This window comes from Penicillium brevicompactum, assembly GCF_028827555.1.
Source record: "Penicillium brevicompactum strain IBT 35665 chromosome Unknown utg000005l_segment0_segment0, whole genome shotgun sequence".
Classification (NCBI taxonomy): Eukaryota; Fungi; Ascomycota; class Eurotiomycetes; order Eurotiales; family Aspergillaceae; genus Penicillium; species Penicillium brevicompactum.
Window position 1 is genome coordinate 2,225,245 of NW_026623208.1, and position 19,277 is coordinate 2,244,521.

The following is a 19,277-nucleotide window of genomic DNA, read 5'->3' on the forward strand; positions in this document are numbered from 1 at the left end:
CAAGATTTGGCTTTAATCAACGAATGAATCAAGGAATCTCTACTTCTTCCTCTCGCAGCATGCGACTGGTGGCATTTGATGAGGCTTTCCGCCACATATTTTGCAAATCTGGATAATTTTAAGCACAAGTAGGCTGACTCGTACCTGACCAATGGGGTTTGACCTTACTGGCGCTTGACAAAATTAAATTGCAATTTCTAAAGTACTGGATCTTTAGTACTTTAGAATCCACCGGGGCCACTTTCGAGCCTTACCAATCTCTTTGCAGTAACTATGGAATCTTTGCTGTCTCTTTCGCTTTCTTTCTAACTACATTCTCTAGTATGATTCCGAACATCTTTCGGGCAGCATCAAAAGTTGTGTCTGAAGTCTAAATAACTGAGCTCAAATCTCTCTTCCGTTACCAATCTAAATATGAGATTATACCAATACACAGCTTTATCTCATTAGCAATTATTCTCGTCTCTCTGGCCGCGCATGAGCACAACAATAGGGCTTGTTCAAAAAATCGGAAAACAGGAAGAAAGGCTTCCGTTACGTGCCCTCTTATATAGTCAAAATGTCACCCCAAGCCTCTGTACCCAAAAAGGTCAAAAACATCTAATAGTCGGAATTCGCATGTGGTCACCCACCATGCTACTAAATGACCGGTGTGTGACTTTATTGTAGTTGTTTCTTTGTTTTCTCATTCGGAAATTAGAATAGTATAGCCATGAAGATAAAGTTTTAGTTACATCTGAGATAGTTTGTATACTAAGCTAAGTAAACTGCACCCCTGAGGACTTTTTTCCCGCGCCTCTATTGTCATTTAAACTTCCAGATTACCGATCTTGGATCTTCAACACTGGACTCCATACTCAGTACCTGGGCAATCAATCTTCCATCAAATTCCCACTGCACTCGTAACCCCAGAAACGACGTGGTGACATGTCTTTTTCTTTGTAGAACTCTGTCACTTTCTTTTGGGCTGTGAGTGTTAATCACACAGCTTGAATAGGTTAGAATAAAGTCCAAGAATTGATGTGCAACTGCCAGAGCCACTCAGAGTGAAGTCATTTCGAGCAAGGTCCCACAAAGAGCCTTCCGATGTACAGTAGAAAGCCTTAAAACCACCAATCAAATCCATGATCAACCTACTCTTATGCCCTATGTGATGTTGCAGTAACGCGTGAGTAACCTTACATGCAAAAATTAGCTTTTGTGTAAGCCTCATCTGGCAGTATAAGAGCCAGACCAATCCACAATTTCCATCTTTCCCTTCAAATTAACCAGCTCACACTGGCCCTTTAAGTCTCTACCAAATGGAAGTCTCAACCTTGCTCAGTCAAATAAAATCAACAGGCAAATCCCTCAAAAACAACGAACCAGGCTCTAGGGAAGCGCTGATCGCGCAAAGTCGCGCTCTTACAGCAGCTCTGGAGATTCCAAGTGAGTTCATCCAACGAACTCTCTGGGCAGAGGTAGGTCACCCTCTTCTTGATAACTCAGATTTCTTGTCAAGGTCTAATTCGAGTATCAGCCAGCCCAATCAGCAATCCTGCGCCTAGCAGCTGATATGAAGCTTTTTCAGCATCTCAAAGATGCACAGAATGGCTCAGACCTCTCAATGCTAGGTGTGGAGCTCGACATGATACAGAGACTCGCACGTCACCTGGTCGCGATGAACGTCCTTACTTTCTATGAAGGGTTGTTTCATAGTACGACTCTAAGCGACGCGCTGGCCGAGGAGAAATATGAGCGGAGTATCTTGTTCTGCTGCAATGTTGCACGCGCCCCAATCAATCAAATTTCGCAAATATTCAATACAAAAAGAGAGAGCGATGGTGAAAAGAAGGGACTCTTCCAGATTGCACACGGTACCGAGTTATCTGCCTTTCAATGGTTTGCTGCTACACCGCCATATATGGACTACTTCAATTCTTTTATGGCCGCCTATCGGGCTGGTAAGAGGTATTGGTTTGAAGAGGGCTTCTATCCCGTTGCTGAAAATTTGCTTTCTGGGTTCCAGGATGGGGTGCTGCTTGTTGATGTGGGTGGTGGGCGTGGTCATGATCTTGAAGCATTTTTGAAGGTTTATGGAGGCAGGGTGATTCTTCAAGACCAGCCAGGCGTTATTGCTGACATTTCCGCCCATCAAAAGTTCGAAGCTCAAGCTCATGACTTTTTCATGCCCCAGCCTGTTGTCGGTGCAAGAGCTTATTATTTGCACTCAGTTTTGCATAACTGGAGTGATGATGAAAGTGTAGAGATTTTGAAAAATCTCATCCCTGCGCTCAAAGAAGGATACTCGAAAGTTTTGATCAATGAGATTGTGGCTGATGAGGAGAGGCCAGTTCTGGCTGCGACGAGTATGGATATGATGATGCTAGCGTTCTTTGGTGTCAAGGAGAGGACGAAAAGCCACTGGAATTATATCATAGAAAGAGCTGGGTTGAGGATTGTGGGGATTTATGCTTATCCTGGAGTTGCAGAGAGTCTGATTGAGGTTGAGTTGGCTTAGTCGTTGCTGTGTACATCTTGGGGTATGGAGGAGATGACCTTGGAAAGAGAAAGTCTTGGTTAAGCCGTGAACACAGAATTATGAATTGAGGAATGTAAAGTCGTGAGTGACACATTTCTGAGCTATGGTAGATAAAAGGGACATGAATCATGAAGTTAGCGCCCAGATACTAACGATCGTTCTTCTTCAACGGGGCTCCGAAGTAGGTCGTAGGAGAACATTAAGAATTATTTTTTTGCAGAGAACATGAAGCCTCATTTCCATCAAATAGCGAGATTAGCACATGTAAAGGCCGGGGTGATAGATCCCGAATAATCAGCTATGATAGCCTTGACAGCAGCATAGAGCCCGGGACCAAGCACAAAGAGCCCAACAATGAAGATGAAGATGTTGAACACAGTGTTGATAGATCTTCCCAGACCTTTGAACAGCGATCCACGGTTGAGTTGCCAGTAAGCAATGGCAAAATAGATGAATCCAAAGAAGGAGTCAAATGTCGCACTCAGAAGAGAAAGGAAATCACCCATACTGGGGATGACCTCAGCGAAAACGAATGCCACCAGATAGATACCCACCATGATGATAGCCCAAACACCCCATCCTATCACTGTGTGACTGTGCGTGTGTCGCGAAGTACCGAGGACCCGAGTGTAAATGAACTTTGCAGTGACGTTCGCGTAAATGACTCCGATAATCAATGTTGGAACAATCACAAAGCCGAAAGAAGCCTTCTTGTACGACACAACTCCAAGACTACCAAATGCGGGCGCGGTGGCGTACTGCCCTAGGTAGCGGTAACCGATGGCAGGTGGTACGATGAATAGAATCGCCGAGATCACGGTAAGCACTGCCAGCGCCTTGGGAAAATCCTGTGGCTTCTCCATCTCGGCGATGAATGTCGGGAACAGGATCTGGGGGACCCAGAGGAAGGTGATGTTGAGCACGGCGTTCATGCACGCAACCCAAGTGGTGCCCGGGAGAGGGAAGGCATTGGTCTTCACGAGCCCATCGGTAGGGTAGTTTCCATTATATCCGTACAGAGGCGCTTTTTCAATTCCGGCAAAGACGAGGAAGAGCAGGATTGAGATTCCCATACACGCAGCTGCGAAGGTCAGTGGGAATGTAAAGAGTTGGAAGGATTTGCAACTTACATGAAAACATGGACATGAAGCTGACATGGTGTAGAGTCCGAGGCATGGACATGACGATTCCCATGATAGTCACAATCACCGAGAACACAGCCGTGCACAGGGAATGATCGGAGAGCGTATTCAGAACCTTGGCACCTGTCAATGTGTGGAAGCCGATAAGCATGATGTTGTTTGCGAGGAGCATGAAGGCTGAAAACACATAGGCGGCCTTGCTTTTTCCGAAGACATAGTATCCAAAATCACCTGCCGTCGTCAGCGTGTACGTCAGATGGAAGGTATGAGGACTCACAAATGTCTTTGATCTGAGGATACTTCATGATGTACTTGTGCATTGTGATCGAGGTGAACCAGAAGAGAATGCAGCAGAGGACCATTGTGATGATACCGGGGACCCATCCCAAAACACTAATCGTTCAGCGCCATCAAATGCCATGCGGGAGGCGACTCACGAGAGAGACCAGGACTGAGCCATGATCGCGAGGCAGACCTGCTCGCCTGCAAGCAGACAAGCAGTCTTATGCCAAGACATAGTACGGAGCTTGATGTCATGTTGGTGGTCTGCAGATCGTGTCAGAAGTGTGAAGAGCAGTTGAAGCACACGCGCGTACCTTCCGCTACCAATGCTGTGATGGTATCGAAGGAGTCCGATTCATCCACCTCGGCGCCCAAGGCGTACCCTTCTTTAACTTCCGACATGATTGATTATCGGAGGGATTGAACGGGATGCAAGACAAAAAGGCAAGATGGTCTGACTGGAGGGAATTTTGTCCATCTTATACTCTGCACTATAAGTGATGTGCTTAGCTGCGAGCTCGCGCAGATGGCGCCATAACCCAGCAAATCGCGAATTCACGTGCCACTGCAAACTCAAGTTTATTTCGTCGGCCCTCCCGTGGGCCTGGACTGACTGACACTCGGACTTTCAAGTTTTCTCGATCTCTGATTGGCCAGGTTTATTTACAATCTTGAACTAAAATGCAACAGCCACTCACAAGCCGCGGACTAGAAGTAAGCCTCAAAACGGATCCAGCCGAGCCGGTCCAATTAGGTCTACTTCGTTCCTTTCAAGGTTGAGACCAACGGCATTCGGTCCATACCACATCGGTCTCCATGTCTTGTTTTGTGGTTTGATCTAACTTCCAACCTGGTAAGATCTGGAATCCTTCAAGGTTCCAGTGGACTTTTGCCAGTACTTTTCCAAGGTTATCGGTCTGAAATGGTCTACCACTAAAAGTAGAGATCCATGGATCAAATGCTCCGTTGCCGTTCTCCGACTGAATCTTAACATCCGACTAAACCTCGTTGGTTCTCCCCTGGATCGGTATTAACTTTGGCCCCTTTCCGTTTACAGTAAGTAACAATGGAATATCGAGGATGCAAAAAAAGTGCGGGCTGTGGGGTTCGAACCCACGCCACTTTCGTGAGCAGAAGATATGCAAATGGAGCTTAAGTCTGCCGCGTTAACCACTCCGCCAAGCCCGCTTACAAACACAGATTCCGCTCGTTGTGAAAATATGAAGGTGGCAGCTTCCAGGCAGCGGGAATCGAAAGCGCGAGTCCTATGATTGGTAACAATTTCAACGTTGGTGACACAATACTACAGTTAATCGTCTCTGGTCAAAACACTGGTGCGCTTGGTTATACGATACGTACGCGAAGGACGTTGATTTTAATTCTGGAACTTGAGATCACGCCATGGCTAACTGCTTCACCTGTTCTGCACAATCTACTTATCCATAGATTGGAAGATTCTGTCCACCAGGACAGCAGGTGTCCATGAGTTCCTAGATTCCATGTAGTTACTCATTCTTCTGGGATCAATGAGTCTTGTTTTAAGGAAACTTATGAATACTGAGCCTGTCATGTGCGAATGGGTATAGAGCCCTGGAGAGACATGGATACATTTGAATGTTCATAAATGTATGGTACCCAGCACCCACCATCTACATCGTATGCAAGAGCTCACAGCTTGGCAGTAAGTGAGGGCCCGCCCTGCACAGCGCGATCAACAAGCTCCATGGCCCGGAAGAGCTCGTAATCGTGCTGCTTGAGAGTAACGACCTGGACACTGAGAGGTGATCCGAGATATACGCGACGATTCACCGTCGTTTCATCCCCTAAGGCGAAGTCAATAAGCAATCCAATAAATCAGGAATTGAAAACTTACATAGTTTGCGGTTGGCCTTGTCCCAACTGCCCTGTACAGGCTCTTCCATAGCACGACCTGACTCAAGATCAGACTCCTGAAGCGGTCGAACGGGAACCACACCAGCGGGGTAGTCCAGTAACACAAATGTCGAAGTCCACCCAACAGCATTATAACGGTCAATTTCAGGAACCGGATGCGGGGCTATGGGGCAAATAATAGCATCGACGCGTCGAGTAGGGGAAGAGGAAGACAATGTCCACATCTTCATCATCTCCTTTTCAACCTCTGCACGCTGAGCCTGCAGCCTAGCTAGCTGGGTCACGTCCAAGGCCTTACCGCGTTTCAAACGCCCTTGTAGCCAAGGAATTAGATCCTCATCCATTCCCTCGATGAGATCGAGCATATGACTTCCATCATCGACGCCCATTAGCCGACCCGCAAGGCCTTGACATTTAGGCAAAACCGACGGAAGAGGAATTTCAACAACCTCGACACCAGGTGTGCGACGGAGAGTTTCAGCAACCTCATCCAAAATACGCAAAATCGGCGGTAAGGGCGTCACCAAACCATCAGTTTTCAGAACCCCGACAGTAAAGTTACGAGAAGTGGGCGGAGCAGACCACAAACCCGGAATACCATCTTCACCAAATAACTCCGCGCGAGGCACGATCTCCGCCATAACGGCATCGATGTCCGCAACCGAGCGCGCCAAAGGACCCGCAACAGCTTGGAGTCCAATACGTCCCTTGCCCTCGATCTGGCCATTTTGCTGGCCACCAAATGGCACACGACCAGTGCTAGGCTTGAAGTTATACAGGCCCTGGCACATTGCCGGGACACGAATACTACCTCCAATGTCGGTACCAAAGCCAACCATGGAGCCGCGCATGGCTAGCAAGGCACCTTCGCCGCCTGTACTTCCACCGGCTGTCCATTGGCGGTTAAGTGGGTTGAGGGTGCGACCGAAGAGATGGTTCGCGCTATCCAATGTACCAAGTGTTTGAGGAATGTTTGTCTTGGCGATGATCACCGCCCCGAGGGATTGGAGCAGGTCGACCAGCGGGGCGTTTTCCCCAGCTGGCTGGAATGCGAGTGCAGACAGTCCAATGCTAGAATCCACGCCTTGGATGTTGAATGTGTCTTTTACTGATACTGGGAGACCGTGGAGAGGGCCGACTGGCTTGCCTGTCCGTTGTAGATAGTCGTCCAGATCACGGGCTCGTTGCAGGGCGCGATCGAACAATGGCTCGGTCAAGCAGCGGGTGAGCTGTTGAGCAATGGCTGCTCTCTGTAGAAGAATATATTATTAGCGACTGAAATATGCGACCATGGGAAACGAAACGTACCTTGCAAAATGCCCGTACTACGTCTTCAGCCTTCGCTCGACCCTCTGTCATCTCTGCAACTAATGCTCGCACGTTGAACTTTTCGGTGAATTCCAATTCCTGGGAAGTGAGGAGACCGCATTTGCGGGGAACGTCCATCACACTGACGCGCTCGTACTTGGGATCTGAGACGGATTTCGCGATTGACAACATTCCTGCTGGAATGAGGTCTGATGGCAGTCGCCATTCTTGTGGAATAGCAGCATTGAGCTCACTCTGCTTGCGCTGAGCTACTGGGATATAACGTTGGGAGGCCATGGTGTGAGAAGCCGAGGTGGGGATGGTTGGTGGCTTTTGAATGCGGAGTGCGGAGACAACCTCGGCAAACTCGGCCCGTTACGATTTGATATCAAAACATGACAAAACCTTGGAAAGATCAGCATATACTGAGCTACTGCGAAAGAAAGCTGTCAGCGCGGCGGGCACTTGGTTTATTCACTTGGTTTTGAAATTTCTAAGCTCATCCGTTTAGGTGACATCATCTAGGACAACAAGTGCAACAAACAAGAGCGCCGACCTAATGCATAGTCGACATCTAGATTTATGAAGAAAATGATGATTAAATTTCTTTGACTTTGTGGATTTTGTAACAAAGGTGTCGAAAATTCGGTTTGTTGTACCAGAATAAACCGGCCAGGATCACAATCTACCCTTCAGCACAGATCCACCATCCGTGGTAATAACAGCACCATTCAAATGGCTCGACGCTCGAGATCCCAGGAATACCACCAGTCCAGCAATATCTTCAGGCTTACCAAGCCGTCCATTGGGTGAGTACGCCTCCATCTCCTTCATGCCGCCTTGCGCCTCGATCAGCCCACTAGCCATCTTAGATGGATAGAATCCCGGAGCAATAGCATTAGTCAAAACATGGCGCGGGCCAAGTTCAACAGCCAAGTTCTTGGCTATGTGAATAGCAGCAGCTTTAGAAGCAGAGTAAGAGGGCGTCGCATTGTCGCCAATGGCACCAATACCAATACCAGCAACGGAAGCGGTGATGATCACGCGAGACGGTTCGGTGATAGTAGCCTTGGCCGTCAGAAGAGGAGTGAATCTGCTCAATTAGCATATATGAAGCAATATGGTAGGAATAGATAACACTTACTTCTGAATCGTGTAGAACACGCTCTTGACATTCAGATCCATAACCTTGGAGAACATCTTCTCGGGATGAGTATCGAATTTCTCACCCCATGTTGCGCCCGCATTCGCAAAGAGAATGTCAACGCGATCAGTCGTCTTAGACACCTCGGCAACCAGCCTGTCCAGCTCTTTCATGTCCGAGCTGTCGGCTGGGACGGAGATGGCCTGTGCGCCCGGCCGTTTGTTGGGGAGCGCATTGAGGGCAGCGACTGCTTCGTCGCAGGCTGACTTCTTGCGGGATGTGATGTACACCTTGGAACAGCCGGCTTGGAGGAGACTGGGGATGTTAGTGATATTTTGAAGCTGCGTTGGGTCAAATCAAGGGATGTACCCAGAAGCTGCGTGCAAGCCAAGACCGCGGGATCCACCTGTCACGACAGCGACCTTGCCCTCGAGGGAGAAGATGTCGCCGAAGTTGCTTAGCTTAACTTGCTCGTTGGCAGTCATTTTGTTGGAATTGGTGAAAGTCGAGGAAAGAAAACTGGGGAGGAAGTTCAGGGAGAGTTATCGGCTTGCAGTCTGTATTTGTATACAACGCCGAAACGACCGAGGCTCATCGGAACCCCGCAAAGTTGGGGAATTAGTCATCTGTATAATATTCCCAATGTTGTTCACAATTCTGATAATCAAATCAATTGGCCATTCATCGAGTCCAATGTCTTTGGATATATTGCTAATTTCAGCATTGGTGGTGATATGCATATAAAATACCGAATGCATACGGTCCAAGGTTGGACCTGCATCACTCGCCTAGCCAAGCAGCGAGACATCTCGTTTCTACCCACTTGAGGATTCATATTGGACAATCGCACCTCTTCTGCTTCTCTCGTGAGTTGAGGCTCATCGCAAGTACCGTTGCAGTGTGAGAGTTGATCGGAGGTGTCGGCAAGAGTGTGTGGTCCCTGCTCGCCGTACCCGCCCACCAAGGTACCCGGCTTCACTCGCGAGAGAGCAGACTTGAGACGTTGACAATTCCATGCTAATCAATTGAGCAGCATCCATCAATTCTCATGCAGACAGGAAGAAAAGGTCTAGCTTCTCTCAAGAGGCCAATATTGGTGCAGGAAAGTCGGGACAACAAGATTTCCACGAGGCGCTTTTCAGTCGTCGCCGAGGAAACTTCAACCAGATATCGGCCATTTTGAGGGCTGTTTGAATATGCAGTTGATATTGAAACATACCAGCAGATGTGCTGTGAAAGGAAGAAGAGGAATTTAATTCCACGTCGATTGCTAAGCAAACAAACGGATCAACCGCAAATGTGCTCAAACCACCGCAGTGGAGTTGAGCAACCTTGGTGGTCAAGTCACGTCATTCAAGAGGGGCAGTTGCTTCTCTTCCGACTCTTCACTTCTCTCCTCTTCCTTCTTTCTCTTCACTCTCTTCCAGACATCCTCCAAGAATACACACATCATGGCCCAACACACTCTCCCTCCTCTTCCCTACGCCTACGATGTAAGTATACAGCTCTTCTCAAACGGGGCCCTAGCTCACAGAATGGCCAGGCCTTGGAACCCATCATCTCCAAGCAGATCATGGAGCTCCACCATCAAAAGCACCATCAAACCTACATCAACAACCTGAACGCCGCCCTGACTGCCCAAGCCACAGCAACCAACTCAAACGACGTCCCAGCCCTAATCACTCTCCAACAGAAGCTCCGTTTCAACGGCGGTGGCCACATCAACCACTCTCTGTTCTGGAAGAACCTCACTCCCCCGGGAACGCCAGGCAACGATATTGCCGGTGCCCCCGTCCTCCGCGAAGCCATCGTCTCACGCTGGGGATCTCATGAGGCCTTCGTCAAGGCGTTCGGTGCCGAGCTCCTCGGTCTCCAGGGCTCCGGATGGGGATGGCTGGTTAGCAAGGGTGGAGCCAAGGGTCGGCTCGAGATCCAGACTACTAAGGATCAGGATCCTGTTAACAGCCCTGATGTTCCTATCTTCGGTGTTGATATGTGGGAGCATGCGTACTACCTCCAGGTGAGTTGAACCCTCGAACGCAGAAACCCAGTTTGGTTTAATCTGACATCGTTGTAGTATCTGAATAACAAGGCTGGTTACGTTGAAGGAATCTGGAAGATTATCAACTGGGCAGAGGCTGAGAAGCGATACACTGCCGGTGTTGAGAACCCTCTCAAGCTGTAATTCAGTCTCGATCATTCACATCTTAGCAAGTCAGCAGCTTCAGAAGCCACAATTCGAAAGCATGAATTTTGAGAAATAATGTCATTATGTGTATTGGTGTCATGATATAGAACGCTAGGGAGAGTAGTAGGAAAGTATTTAGTTGTAGCCCACCACTCCAATCCCCAAGATCGAGCCGCCTTCCCTCACTGTTACCTGCCGGCCGATCACACCGGTCTCCGAGACACCTAGATCCAGCTTCTCTGGTATCTCGAACTCCATCTGTGAGCGAGTGGAGCCCATATCTCGTTCCATATGCAGTTTGAACTCGTAGAGCGGAGAGAGAGATTGGGATGTGTTGGAAATATCTCCATATTTTCTGAAACGGTCAGCTGTTGATTCCCGCTATTGACAATGAATTCGAACATACTCTATGCGCACATCCACTTGGCCGAAGTCTCGGAGAGCGTGGTATGTGTCTGTATCGCTTGTCTGGAGAACAACCTTTGTTCGATTGGCCCTTTCTGCATCCCGGAAGAACAGAGAGTACGATGACATTGATGAAGTTGACGAAGTTGAAGAAAATGAAGATACCGATGCCGGCGATGAGGAAAGTGATGTCTCTGCACTTGTAGCTTGGTTCTGGGGGAAGACGACGGCAATAGTGCCCCCAGAGCTCTGACGGTTGGAGTCTCCACACATGATATCTATGAGCAGGTGAAGCAGAAGGAGTTGACGGGTATGTTCAAAGGGAGGACCTCGGGAAAGACGTGGTTTTTATAATAACAATAAGATCTGAGTATATTCAAAAGAAAGAAGGACGAGCAGGTCACTTATAAGCCACCAAGGTAGACCACCAAGGTGAGAGCGATCGAGCACGAGTGAGCAAATTAGTGGAGCGCAAATCTGCTCATGTGGGGGGGATGTGCAACGGTAGTGTTAAGGGGACAAATCAGCTGGACTCTGTTCTCCAGACATTTCCAAAGTGGATTTATGATCATCTGGTCAAATATAGACTGTGTACGGAGTACGCTGAGCTGAAGTCACTTTCATATGATTTAATTGTCCAATGTCCATGCCTTGATGCCTTGATGCCTTGGCGCCTTGGCGCCTTAGTGCCTGGTTGGCTGCCTGAATCTCCTGGCTAAAGTTGAATGTTTAGTTACTGGCAATAGACTCAATGCAATATTTTGCACCTCAAAGAGATGGCGCTAATTCCCAAAAGGCCTAGCGGAATCGCTTCAGCTAGTCTTATTGATCGTTGTCATGATTTTACGCCAAAAAGCAGGGGTAGGCAACAACCCCTCCTTCACAACCCAACAAAATGGAATACGACTACGACCTGGGCGACTACCACCGCGAAGTGACCACCTCGAACCAAGACGTTCAGCCCTGGTTTACCCGCGGTCTGATCTGGGCCTATGCATTCAACCATGAAGAATCCGTCCGATGTTTCGAGAAGGTCGTCGCCCTCGACCCGGCCTGTGCCATGGGCTACTGGGGTATTGCCTTCGCCCTGGGCCCAAACTACAACAAGCCCTGGGAGTCGATGCACGGAGAGGAGCTAAGGGCAACCACGCAGCGTGCGTATAGCGCTATATCGGAAGCTAAGAAATACCTGTCTGAAATAACGGAGTTGGAGGTCGCGCTGATCAACGCGCTTTCAACCCGGCATCCACAGGCAGAGCCTGGAATTTTTGATATTTGGAATAAAGACTACGTATTGGATATGATGAGCCTTCGTTCCAAGTACCCCAAGGATCTCGATATCGCGGCACTCTACTGTGACGCGATGATGAATGTCACGCCGTGGAAGCTGTGGGATTTGAAAACCGGGGACCCCACGCGGATGGCAAAACACCTCCTAGTGAATGAGGAGATGACGAGGGTGTTGCAACTCGAGGGAGCGGATGATCATCCAGGAATCTTGCATCTCTACATTCATCTCATGGAGATGTCTCCGACGCCGGAAATGGCCCTCCCGACCGCAAATCGTCTACGGGATCTTGTACCCGATGCCGGTCATCTCCAACACATGCCTAGTCATATTGATATATTGAACGGTGACTATCGACGCGCCATCTCGGCGAACAATGCAGCCATACGTGCCGACGAGAAGTTCCTTGCAAATCACCCGACTGATCATTTCTATAATCTCTATCGTGCACACGACTATCATTTCAAAATGTATGCTGCTATGCTCAGCGGTAAGTCAAAGGTCACACTCGAAACGGGCGCTAAGCTTGCGGAGGGAATAACCGAGGAACTGTTACGTGTCGAGTCACCGCCTATGGCAGACTGGTTGGAAGGGTTCATTGCCATGCAGATGCACGGGTTCATCCGGTTCGGCCGATGGGAGGAAATCATCGCCCTAGAACTACCCTCCGATCCGGCCTTATACTGCGTCACGACGGCAATGATGCACTACGCGAAAGGCGTGGCATTCGCAGCCACGGAACGGGTCCCGGAGGCAGAGTCAGAACGAGCCTTGTTCCATGAATCCGTGAAGCGGATTCCCGCCTCGCGAACCATCTTCAACAATAAATGTACCGACATTCTCAACGTCGGGTCCGCAATGCTCGATGGTGAAATCGCCTATCGTCGCGGCGAATACGATGCTGCGTTTACTCATCTCCGTGAAGCTGCTCGGCGAGACGATACGTTGCCTTATGATGAGCCTTGGGGCTGGATGCAGCCGGCAAGGCATGCGCTTGGAGCTCTGTTACTCGAGCAAGATCGCGTCGAGGAGGCTCTGGATGTTTATGCGGCTGATCTTGGCATTGACTCGACTCTGCCTCGGGCTTTGAGACATTATAATAACGTCTGGGCTTCGCATGGATATAACGAATGCTTGGTCAAACTTGGCAAGAAGCTTGAGACATGGAGATTTGCGTCACAGTTGAAAACGGCGCTGTCCATAGCTGATATTCCTATTAAGTCTTCTTGCTTTTGTCGGAAGACGACATGACTTCGCTATGGTCTCAGGCTTGCATACCCTGTGCCATTCACTGTTCCCCTGTGAGGTTTTGAATTCTGGCTACGATTGTGAAATTTGACGGTTTGACGAGACAGCGCGAAATGACATTAAACAAAACGATATATATAAACATCCTATTTCTTCCTTCTTCTTCTTGTTTTCTTCTCCCTCTTCCTCTGCAAGCCGCATCAGGCATTCCAAAATTTCCCAGCGCCCGGGCGTGGACCATCATTCCGGATCCTTCACGCACCCCCGGTATTCGATGGCTCAAAATCGAAGCGCAGCTGGATATGCTTACCATCATGTAAGAACACCGCAATTCGCCCAATGCGACGTGTACCCCTTGGGAACGCACTGAGGATGAAACGAGCCACCCCCCTCCCAATCTGCGTGCCCAAAACCTCCTGGTACTCTTTAGTACCATAATCCAAGATATGAGGTCGGAGTTGATCATCTGGAACAACATAACCTCGTGCCTCGTCCATGTACTTACCCAAAAACTGCTCAGTCTGTTTATTTATAATATCGACCACATAAAAATACTTCAGGTCCTCCATTCTGTTGGCTGGATCCAGCCGCCATACAGCTTGGCAGACCTGTGGCCAATAAGGCCCATTGAACCTCCTGATATCAAGCGAAGCAAGCATGCCATGCCTCATAACGAGGGTATAATGATTTCTTCCCATTATGCCGTCGGCATTTTGACACAATTTTGTCATATGCACATCGCGGTAATCTCGCTCCATCGGGAGACCCAATGATGCCATGTTCGTCCTTATGTGGCTTGGTGCGCCCACGACAATTGAGCCGAATCCTTGTCTCGGATCTTCATCACCACAAATTTCGGCAAACATACTCATCAACCTTTTCATATCCACATGTTCGAATTCGACATTACAACCTGGTGCATTGGGATCTGCTATCCACTCTTGAAGCTCCCTTCCTCTTCTGCGGAGTTCCATCATTTCCTCCTGTTCTGATGGAGTGGGCCGGGTGACTACAGGCTCTTCAACTTTTGGAACTGGGTCCGCGGTAGACTCCGGCCATGGCTGAGTCTAATCCTCTGGATCATCACCAGGTGGCTTTGTCTGTTGCCTTTTGCCCTCAGGGCCCTCTGGATCACTCGATGGGCGCTTGATGCCACTAGAACCTTGACTTCTAGGTTCATTTCCGGTAGGCGCGGTAGGAGGACGAGGAGCGGGACGCGCAGGCGGAGCAAGAGGACGATGAGCGGAGACAGGAGCGGGGACAGGAGCGGGAGCGGGAGCAGGGGCGGGAGCAGGGGCGGGAGCAGGGGCGGGAACAGGCTCGGGAGCGGGAGCAGGAACAGGCGCGGGGACGAGCGCGGGGACAGGAACGCGACCAGTAGGCGCAGCAGGCTGCTGGGTGGTGGAATTGTTGTTGTTGTTGTTGTTGTTGTTGTTTCTGCTGCTTACAAGCGTCACGAGCTTCACGGACTTTGCATTGCGGTCGTCGCCGTCGTCGCCATCGCCGTCCCCGCCATCGTCGTTTCTTGAAGGGTCTCGTCGACAGCGACACCGTCTTATACAGCGGCCTATACAGCCCCAAGCCCCCAAAGGCTGAGGTCCCTCGGGGCTATTCCGTGGCTCGTTATCACGGATTTCATCGCCCTCCTCTCGCTCTGAGTAGTCTTCGCTCAACTCTTCGTCTTTTTCATCCCAACGTTCATCCGCCTCCTCTTCCTTCAATTCTTCTTCTTTCAACTCTTTCTCATATATATGGGCGGAAGTTCCGTCTTTTTGTGTATTTTGCTCGTCTTCAGACTTGCTTCCAAAAAGCAACTGTCGGATCATCGTGTTTGACCAGTGATGGTAAAGCAAAGACAAATTGTGTACTTTGGTGGATGCCTTGCAAAATTCTTCGTATAGATCATGATGCATTCAAGGCACATACGATCCTATTATATGACCTGGAATATATTGAGATTGAGAGAAAGAAGGCTCTGTGTTCTACACAAAGAGAGCATCGGAGACAGGAATAGAAGCTGGGATCATTTTGTAAATAGCTTGAAACATGACCAAGACACGAAAAATAGAATAACAAAGACCTCGGGAACTATCAATGAATATTGAGAACACTGAGCATTGTCATGTTTCTTTGCTCGAGTCCACAAAGAATGGTCGTGGGCCGGAAGGGAGAAATCTCGAGATTTCTTTGTCACGTCGAGTCCAAACACTGAACCTTGGAAGAATTATGATGGTAATGCGATTTATCTCATATATAATTTGAAAACATGGTTGTTGACTACAGCTCTAGGTTCATCAAAGGCTTGACCATGCAGTAGTGAAGCAAATTCCATCAAAAACTAGATATCACTAAAGGCCGTACTCATATATGGTTCACCATGATGTGTTAGCTTCAGCAAGATCCATGGATGTTCCAGTGTCAATTTTGAATGGCTAAAAGGCAGAAACAAAATGCTGACGCTACGTTCTTTCCTTTTTCCGTCCAAGAATAGTAGATTCAAGTTTTTCTTTTGTTTTGCCTAAGCTTCCTTTTGAGCGTTTGGCCCAAGTCTCCATCTCTGAACTCCAAAGGTCGAGAGTATTGTTCCAAGGTTGGTTCAATCGGGCATTGTCATCGCCAACAAAAGGATGAGTCCATGAAAGGTCCAGCGTACTGGAAAGATCAGCCGACGTGATATTCTTTGCCCAGGTGGATAGGTAATTATCTCCGACTGCCGCATCGAAGGGAACATGGATATTGCTGTCCATCATGGTCTTAGTTCCAACTCAAGGATTCTTTTGTGGAACTAAATCGCTTAAATTATCCCGAGGTCGGTCCTACACTTTAGCCAACCTTGCAAGTCATTAGAATTCACATATGGCAGATCGTCAAGTCCAGCTTATATATAATTATAGAAACAAAGGATTCCGCCCAGATCAACCTTTCCGCGTGCCAAGACGATCAACGCCAAGACAGACGCTCTCGTGGGAAAGCGCACCACAATACCAGATGAGGAAAAGGAAGAATATCAATTTGGGGGCCACCAATAAATTCGGCTCTGCCTAAAGTTTGATCCTCCCGTTCGTGGGTCTACTGGCTCCCTCGGGATGTGTGGGGTATGCGATGCCCTTGGCATTGCCACGGAATGAAGGCTGTGTCATTGGAACAGGAAATGATAAGCATCAGATGAAGGAATACGAGAATAGCTAGGGCTCTCTCTCCGGGTACAAAATCGTCTGCGTATCCGTTCGAATTCGGCGTCATATCCTACCCTTGGCCTACTATCACCCATAACAATGCCCGCCGCCTGGAACGATCAAACCAGTACATCCTGGTGCCTCGAGGCTGTGCCCAGAAGGAGTAGAAAATGGCTTTCACTCCTTTCGTTGCGCTTCGGAACCATTCTGTGCAATATCATAGCGGTGCCCTGCTTCGCATGGGCCATGGAACAGCATTACAAGGGAATCGTGGCTACGGATGGGCTAGGGCAGACTTGGGCAGGCATGAATCTGGGCACGGTAAGTCGGCATTATAATACATCAGAAGCCCTTTGGGTGTCACTTGACATTTACTGACTTTTGTTTGATTGCAGTCTGCCTATGGGCTGATATGGTCCACCATCTTTCTGATCGTCGTACTCTGCAATTGTGCGGTGCATCCCGGAGTAATAATCGCCTTCGATTTCATTGCATTTTGTGCACAACTTATCACTGTCTGTTTCCATCTATATGAGCTTACCTTTTACCACCTGGGTGGCTATGGAAGCTATGGAAGATTTGATGTTGATAGGCTGTATGGGATTGAGTGCTTAGGCTGTTCTGTGGTACTTCTTGCAATGTGAGTATAAAATTCGCACATTCATCCTCGTTACTGACCAGATTTCTCTGCTCTAGTACTTTCAATTTGGTTCTTCTCGTGCGGGCTTCCGGTGTTTGCCATGCACAGCGCAAAGCTGGAAAGACAGAAGCAAAACATGAAGTTGATGTTTAATCATGATTGGTCATGAGATCAAGATTTTCGAGGTTCTCCCTGCTGGAAGAAAGACGTTGGAGGGACTGAACGAAGTTGACGTTTGATTCTCGCTCATGAAACGCGCTGTAACTAGTACTTAATATTTAATGTCTAATGTCTAATGTCTAATGATAATTTTCATTACTTCGATACGTGAGTGTTTGTCCAGGCCTAAGTATTGACAATCTGTTTAAAGCAAGAGAAAGATATCTACTTTAGCCAGAAATAAATTTAACTGCATGGGTTCACACCACCAAGTCAATATTGGCAGTGGTAGTAGTCAACCGCGTTTGAGCGATAGTCTCACCGCGCTCATTAATAGCCTGGGCGACAAAACGAGCAGAGCTAGCCAAAGCAACGTTTGGCTTCCAAGTGAAAACGGTTTCAAATGAGTGACGGTCAACTTGCCCGACTCGCGTCTTCTTTCCTCCGTTCACATACAAGAACCTCCAAGCCTTGGTCTCAGTATCACCGTTCCAGGATACGTGGAGCTCAACCAAATTGCTAGAAGACTTCAAAGCAACCAGCGCCGGGGTCTCAGTTGGTATACCCGTCCAGTTTCCCAAAAAGCCGCGATAGCTCACGGAAGATTCGATGAAAGCGTGATAGATCACCTCATTATCAGCATTGAATTCTGTAATAGCACCGGCTGAGCCCCAGTTCACAAAGATTCTGCCATGAGATAGCAACTGTGCATTGCCCTGAGACTCTGCCTGAAGGTCATAGGGAGCTGTCGCTGTGCGGAGAGTAGTCGCAGTATGGTCTGTGTGGTTGAGTTGCACAATTAAGGCCCGGGAGACATTGTTGAATGTGATTTCTCCGTTGCCGGAATTGTCAAAGAATGAGATCACTTCAGTTCCCGGCTGGCTCAGTTCCGGATGCCAGCGAGCATGGTGCTGGAAACCAAATGTCCAATTCCCACTTTGTTTGAAGCTTGGCTTTTTGCCGCCTAGTCGCCAGATGATTGAACCGTCTGTGCCGTTGATCTTGAAAATTGTGCTAGTGTGCCGAGAAGAAAGTAGGTAGTCGCCTTCCTCATTCTTGTCGACACTGTTGATGTGCAGCCAGTCCCATGCTTGTGCAAAAGACAGTCCACTGTTAGATTTCGATGAGCCGAGCGATACAAGACTTTCTGTTGAATATATTAGATTTTTTTTTTCCCAGGTGCTTTCAATGTTCATTTACCAGAGGGATCAACATGATCAAGGCCGTTCCATTCAAAGACGAGGTTGCCCGTGGCGATATCAGTTTCTAGAATATGATTAGCATATCCCAAGTACGAAATCCGACATATCAACAAACCTTGGAAAATCCCATTCCCCAGCCACTGCTGAGAATAATTACCACCCCAAGCCGACAAGTTCGTGGGAACGATATCAAAGATCTCAATCAAAGCCGTCTTTCCATCAATCACGTTAAACTCATGGATCGATGAAATCCGATGATTCGCCGCTTTGGAAGAGACAACATGCTCATAACTCTGATCAAGCAATAAATGCTGTCCGAACCCCTCTCCGTGAGAGCCATCCATGCTTCCCTGGAAGCCCTGTAGAACAGGCTTTCCCTTGTACGTCGTGGGATGGAAATTGCCGACGAATCCAGCATAGTATCCTGTGCCAGCCCATACTAGGTCACCGTCTTTGCGGTAGATGTACGGACCAGGCCGTGAAAGACCACCGCTACTTGAGTATGGAGCAATGAAGACATACTCGGAGCTATTGCCGTTTTGGGAAGGGACGGTGATGTTGAGCTGGGGTGGTGCAAGGTCTGGACGAGATCGGTATGTTCCTTGACTGATAGATGATGTTGCTAGAGCTGCTAGGATGGTCTGTTTGAGAACTCCCATTTTGAAATATAGTATGAATTAA

The 19,277-nt window shown here is 48.5% G+C and overlaps 10 protein-coding genes across 10 annotated transcripts; 4 read left to right on the forward strand and 6 right to left on the reverse strand.

The window, feature by feature from the left end:
- Positions 1–1,301: 1,301 nt before the first annotated feature.
- On the forward strand, positions 1,302–2,500 carry N7506_006683 (uncharacterized protein; the record flags this gene model as incomplete). Its single annotated transcript, XM_056955976.1, has 2 exons — positions 1,302–1,460; positions 1,520–2,500. The coding sequence occupies 2 exons, from the start codon at positions 1,302–1,304 to the stop codon at positions 2,498–2,500; spliced, it is 1,140 nt and encodes a 379-aa protein (XP_056810310.1).
- A 263-nt stretch (positions 2,501–2,763) lies between these two features.
- On the reverse strand, positions 2,764–4,347 carry N7506_006684 (uncharacterized protein; the record flags this gene model as incomplete). Its single annotated transcript, XM_056955977.1, has 5 exons — positions 2,764–3,602; positions 3,652–3,894; positions 3,941–4,056; positions 4,101–4,209; positions 4,260–4,347. The coding sequence occupies 5 exons, from the start codon at positions 4,345–4,347 to the stop codon at positions 2,764–2,766; spliced, it is 1,395 nt and encodes a 464-aa protein (XP_056810311.1).
- Positions 4,348–5,613: 1,266 nt separating this feature from the next.
- On the reverse strand, positions 5,614–7,443 carry N7506_006685 (putative general amidase; the record flags this gene model as incomplete). The annotated part of the gene is made up of 3 exons (XM_056955978.1): positions 5,614–5,768; positions 5,819–7,088; positions 7,147–7,443. The coding sequence occupies 3 exons, from the start codon at positions 7,441–7,443 to the stop codon at positions 5,614–5,616; spliced, it is 1,722 nt and encodes a 573-aa protein (XP_056810312.1).
- Positions 7,444–7,824: 381 nt separating this feature from the next.
- Positions 7,825–8,775, reverse strand: N7506_006686 (oxidoreductase, short-chain dehydrogenase/reductase family; the record flags this gene model as incomplete). The annotated part of the gene is made up of 3 exons (XM_056955979.1): positions 7,825–8,239; positions 8,291–8,605; positions 8,660–8,775. 3 exons carry the CDS (start codon positions 8,773–8,775, stop codon positions 7,825–7,827), a joined length of 846 nt encoding a protein of 281 aa, XP_056810313.1.
- Positions 8,776–9,741: 966 nt separating this feature from the next.
- Positions 9,742–10,475, forward strand: N7506_006687 (superoxide dismutase; the record flags this gene model as incomplete). The annotated part of the gene is made up of 3 exons (XM_056955980.1): positions 9,742–9,783; positions 9,834–10,310; positions 10,368–10,475. The coding sequence occupies 3 exons, from the start codon at positions 9,742–9,744 to the stop codon at positions 10,473–10,475; spliced, it is 627 nt and encodes a 208-aa protein (XP_056810314.1).
- Positions 10,476–10,613: 138 nt separating this feature from the next.
- Positions 10,614–11,156, reverse strand: N7506_006688 (uncharacterized protein; the record flags this gene model as incomplete). The annotated part of the gene is made up of 2 exons (XM_056955981.1): positions 10,614–10,833; positions 10,885–11,156. The coding sequence occupies 2 exons, from the start codon at positions 11,154–11,156 to the stop codon at positions 10,614–10,616; spliced, it is 492 nt and encodes a 163-aa protein (XP_056810315.1).
- A 622-nt stretch (positions 11,157–11,778) lies between these two features.
- Positions 11,779–13,422, forward strand: N7506_006689 (tetratricopeptide repeat protein; the record flags this gene model as incomplete). Its single annotated transcript, XM_056955982.1, has 1 exon — positions 11,779–13,422. One exon carries the CDS (start codon positions 11,779–11,781, stop codon positions 13,420–13,422), a length of 1,644 nt encoding a protein of 547 aa, XP_056810316.1.
- A 1,064-nt stretch (positions 13,423–14,486) lies between these two features.
- Positions 14,487–15,245, reverse strand: N7506_006690 (uncharacterized protein; the record flags this gene model as incomplete). The annotated part of the gene is made up of 1 exon (XM_056955983.1): positions 14,487–15,245. One exon carries the CDS (start codon positions 15,243–15,245, stop codon positions 14,487–14,489), a length of 759 nt encoding a protein of 252 aa, XP_056810317.1.
- A 1,449-nt stretch (positions 15,246–16,694) lies between these two features.
- N7506_006691 (uncharacterized protein) lies at positions 16,695–17,375 on the forward strand (the record flags this gene model as incomplete). Its single annotated transcript, XM_056955984.1, has 3 exons — positions 16,695–16,916; positions 16,991–17,221; positions 17,292–17,375. The coding sequence occupies 3 exons, from the start codon at positions 16,695–16,697 to the stop codon at positions 17,373–17,375; spliced, it is 537 nt and encodes a 178-aa protein (XP_056810318.1).
- A 279-nt stretch (positions 17,376–17,654) lies between these two features.
- On the reverse strand, positions 17,655–19,255 carry N7506_006692 (uncharacterized protein; the record flags this gene model as incomplete). The annotated part of the gene is made up of 3 exons (XM_056955985.1): positions 17,655–18,541; positions 18,595–18,660; positions 18,712–19,255. The coding sequence occupies 3 exons, from the start codon at positions 19,253–19,255 to the stop codon at positions 17,655–17,657; spliced, it is 1,497 nt and encodes a 498-aa protein (XP_056810319.1).
- Positions 19,256–19,277: the final 22 nt, after the last annotated feature.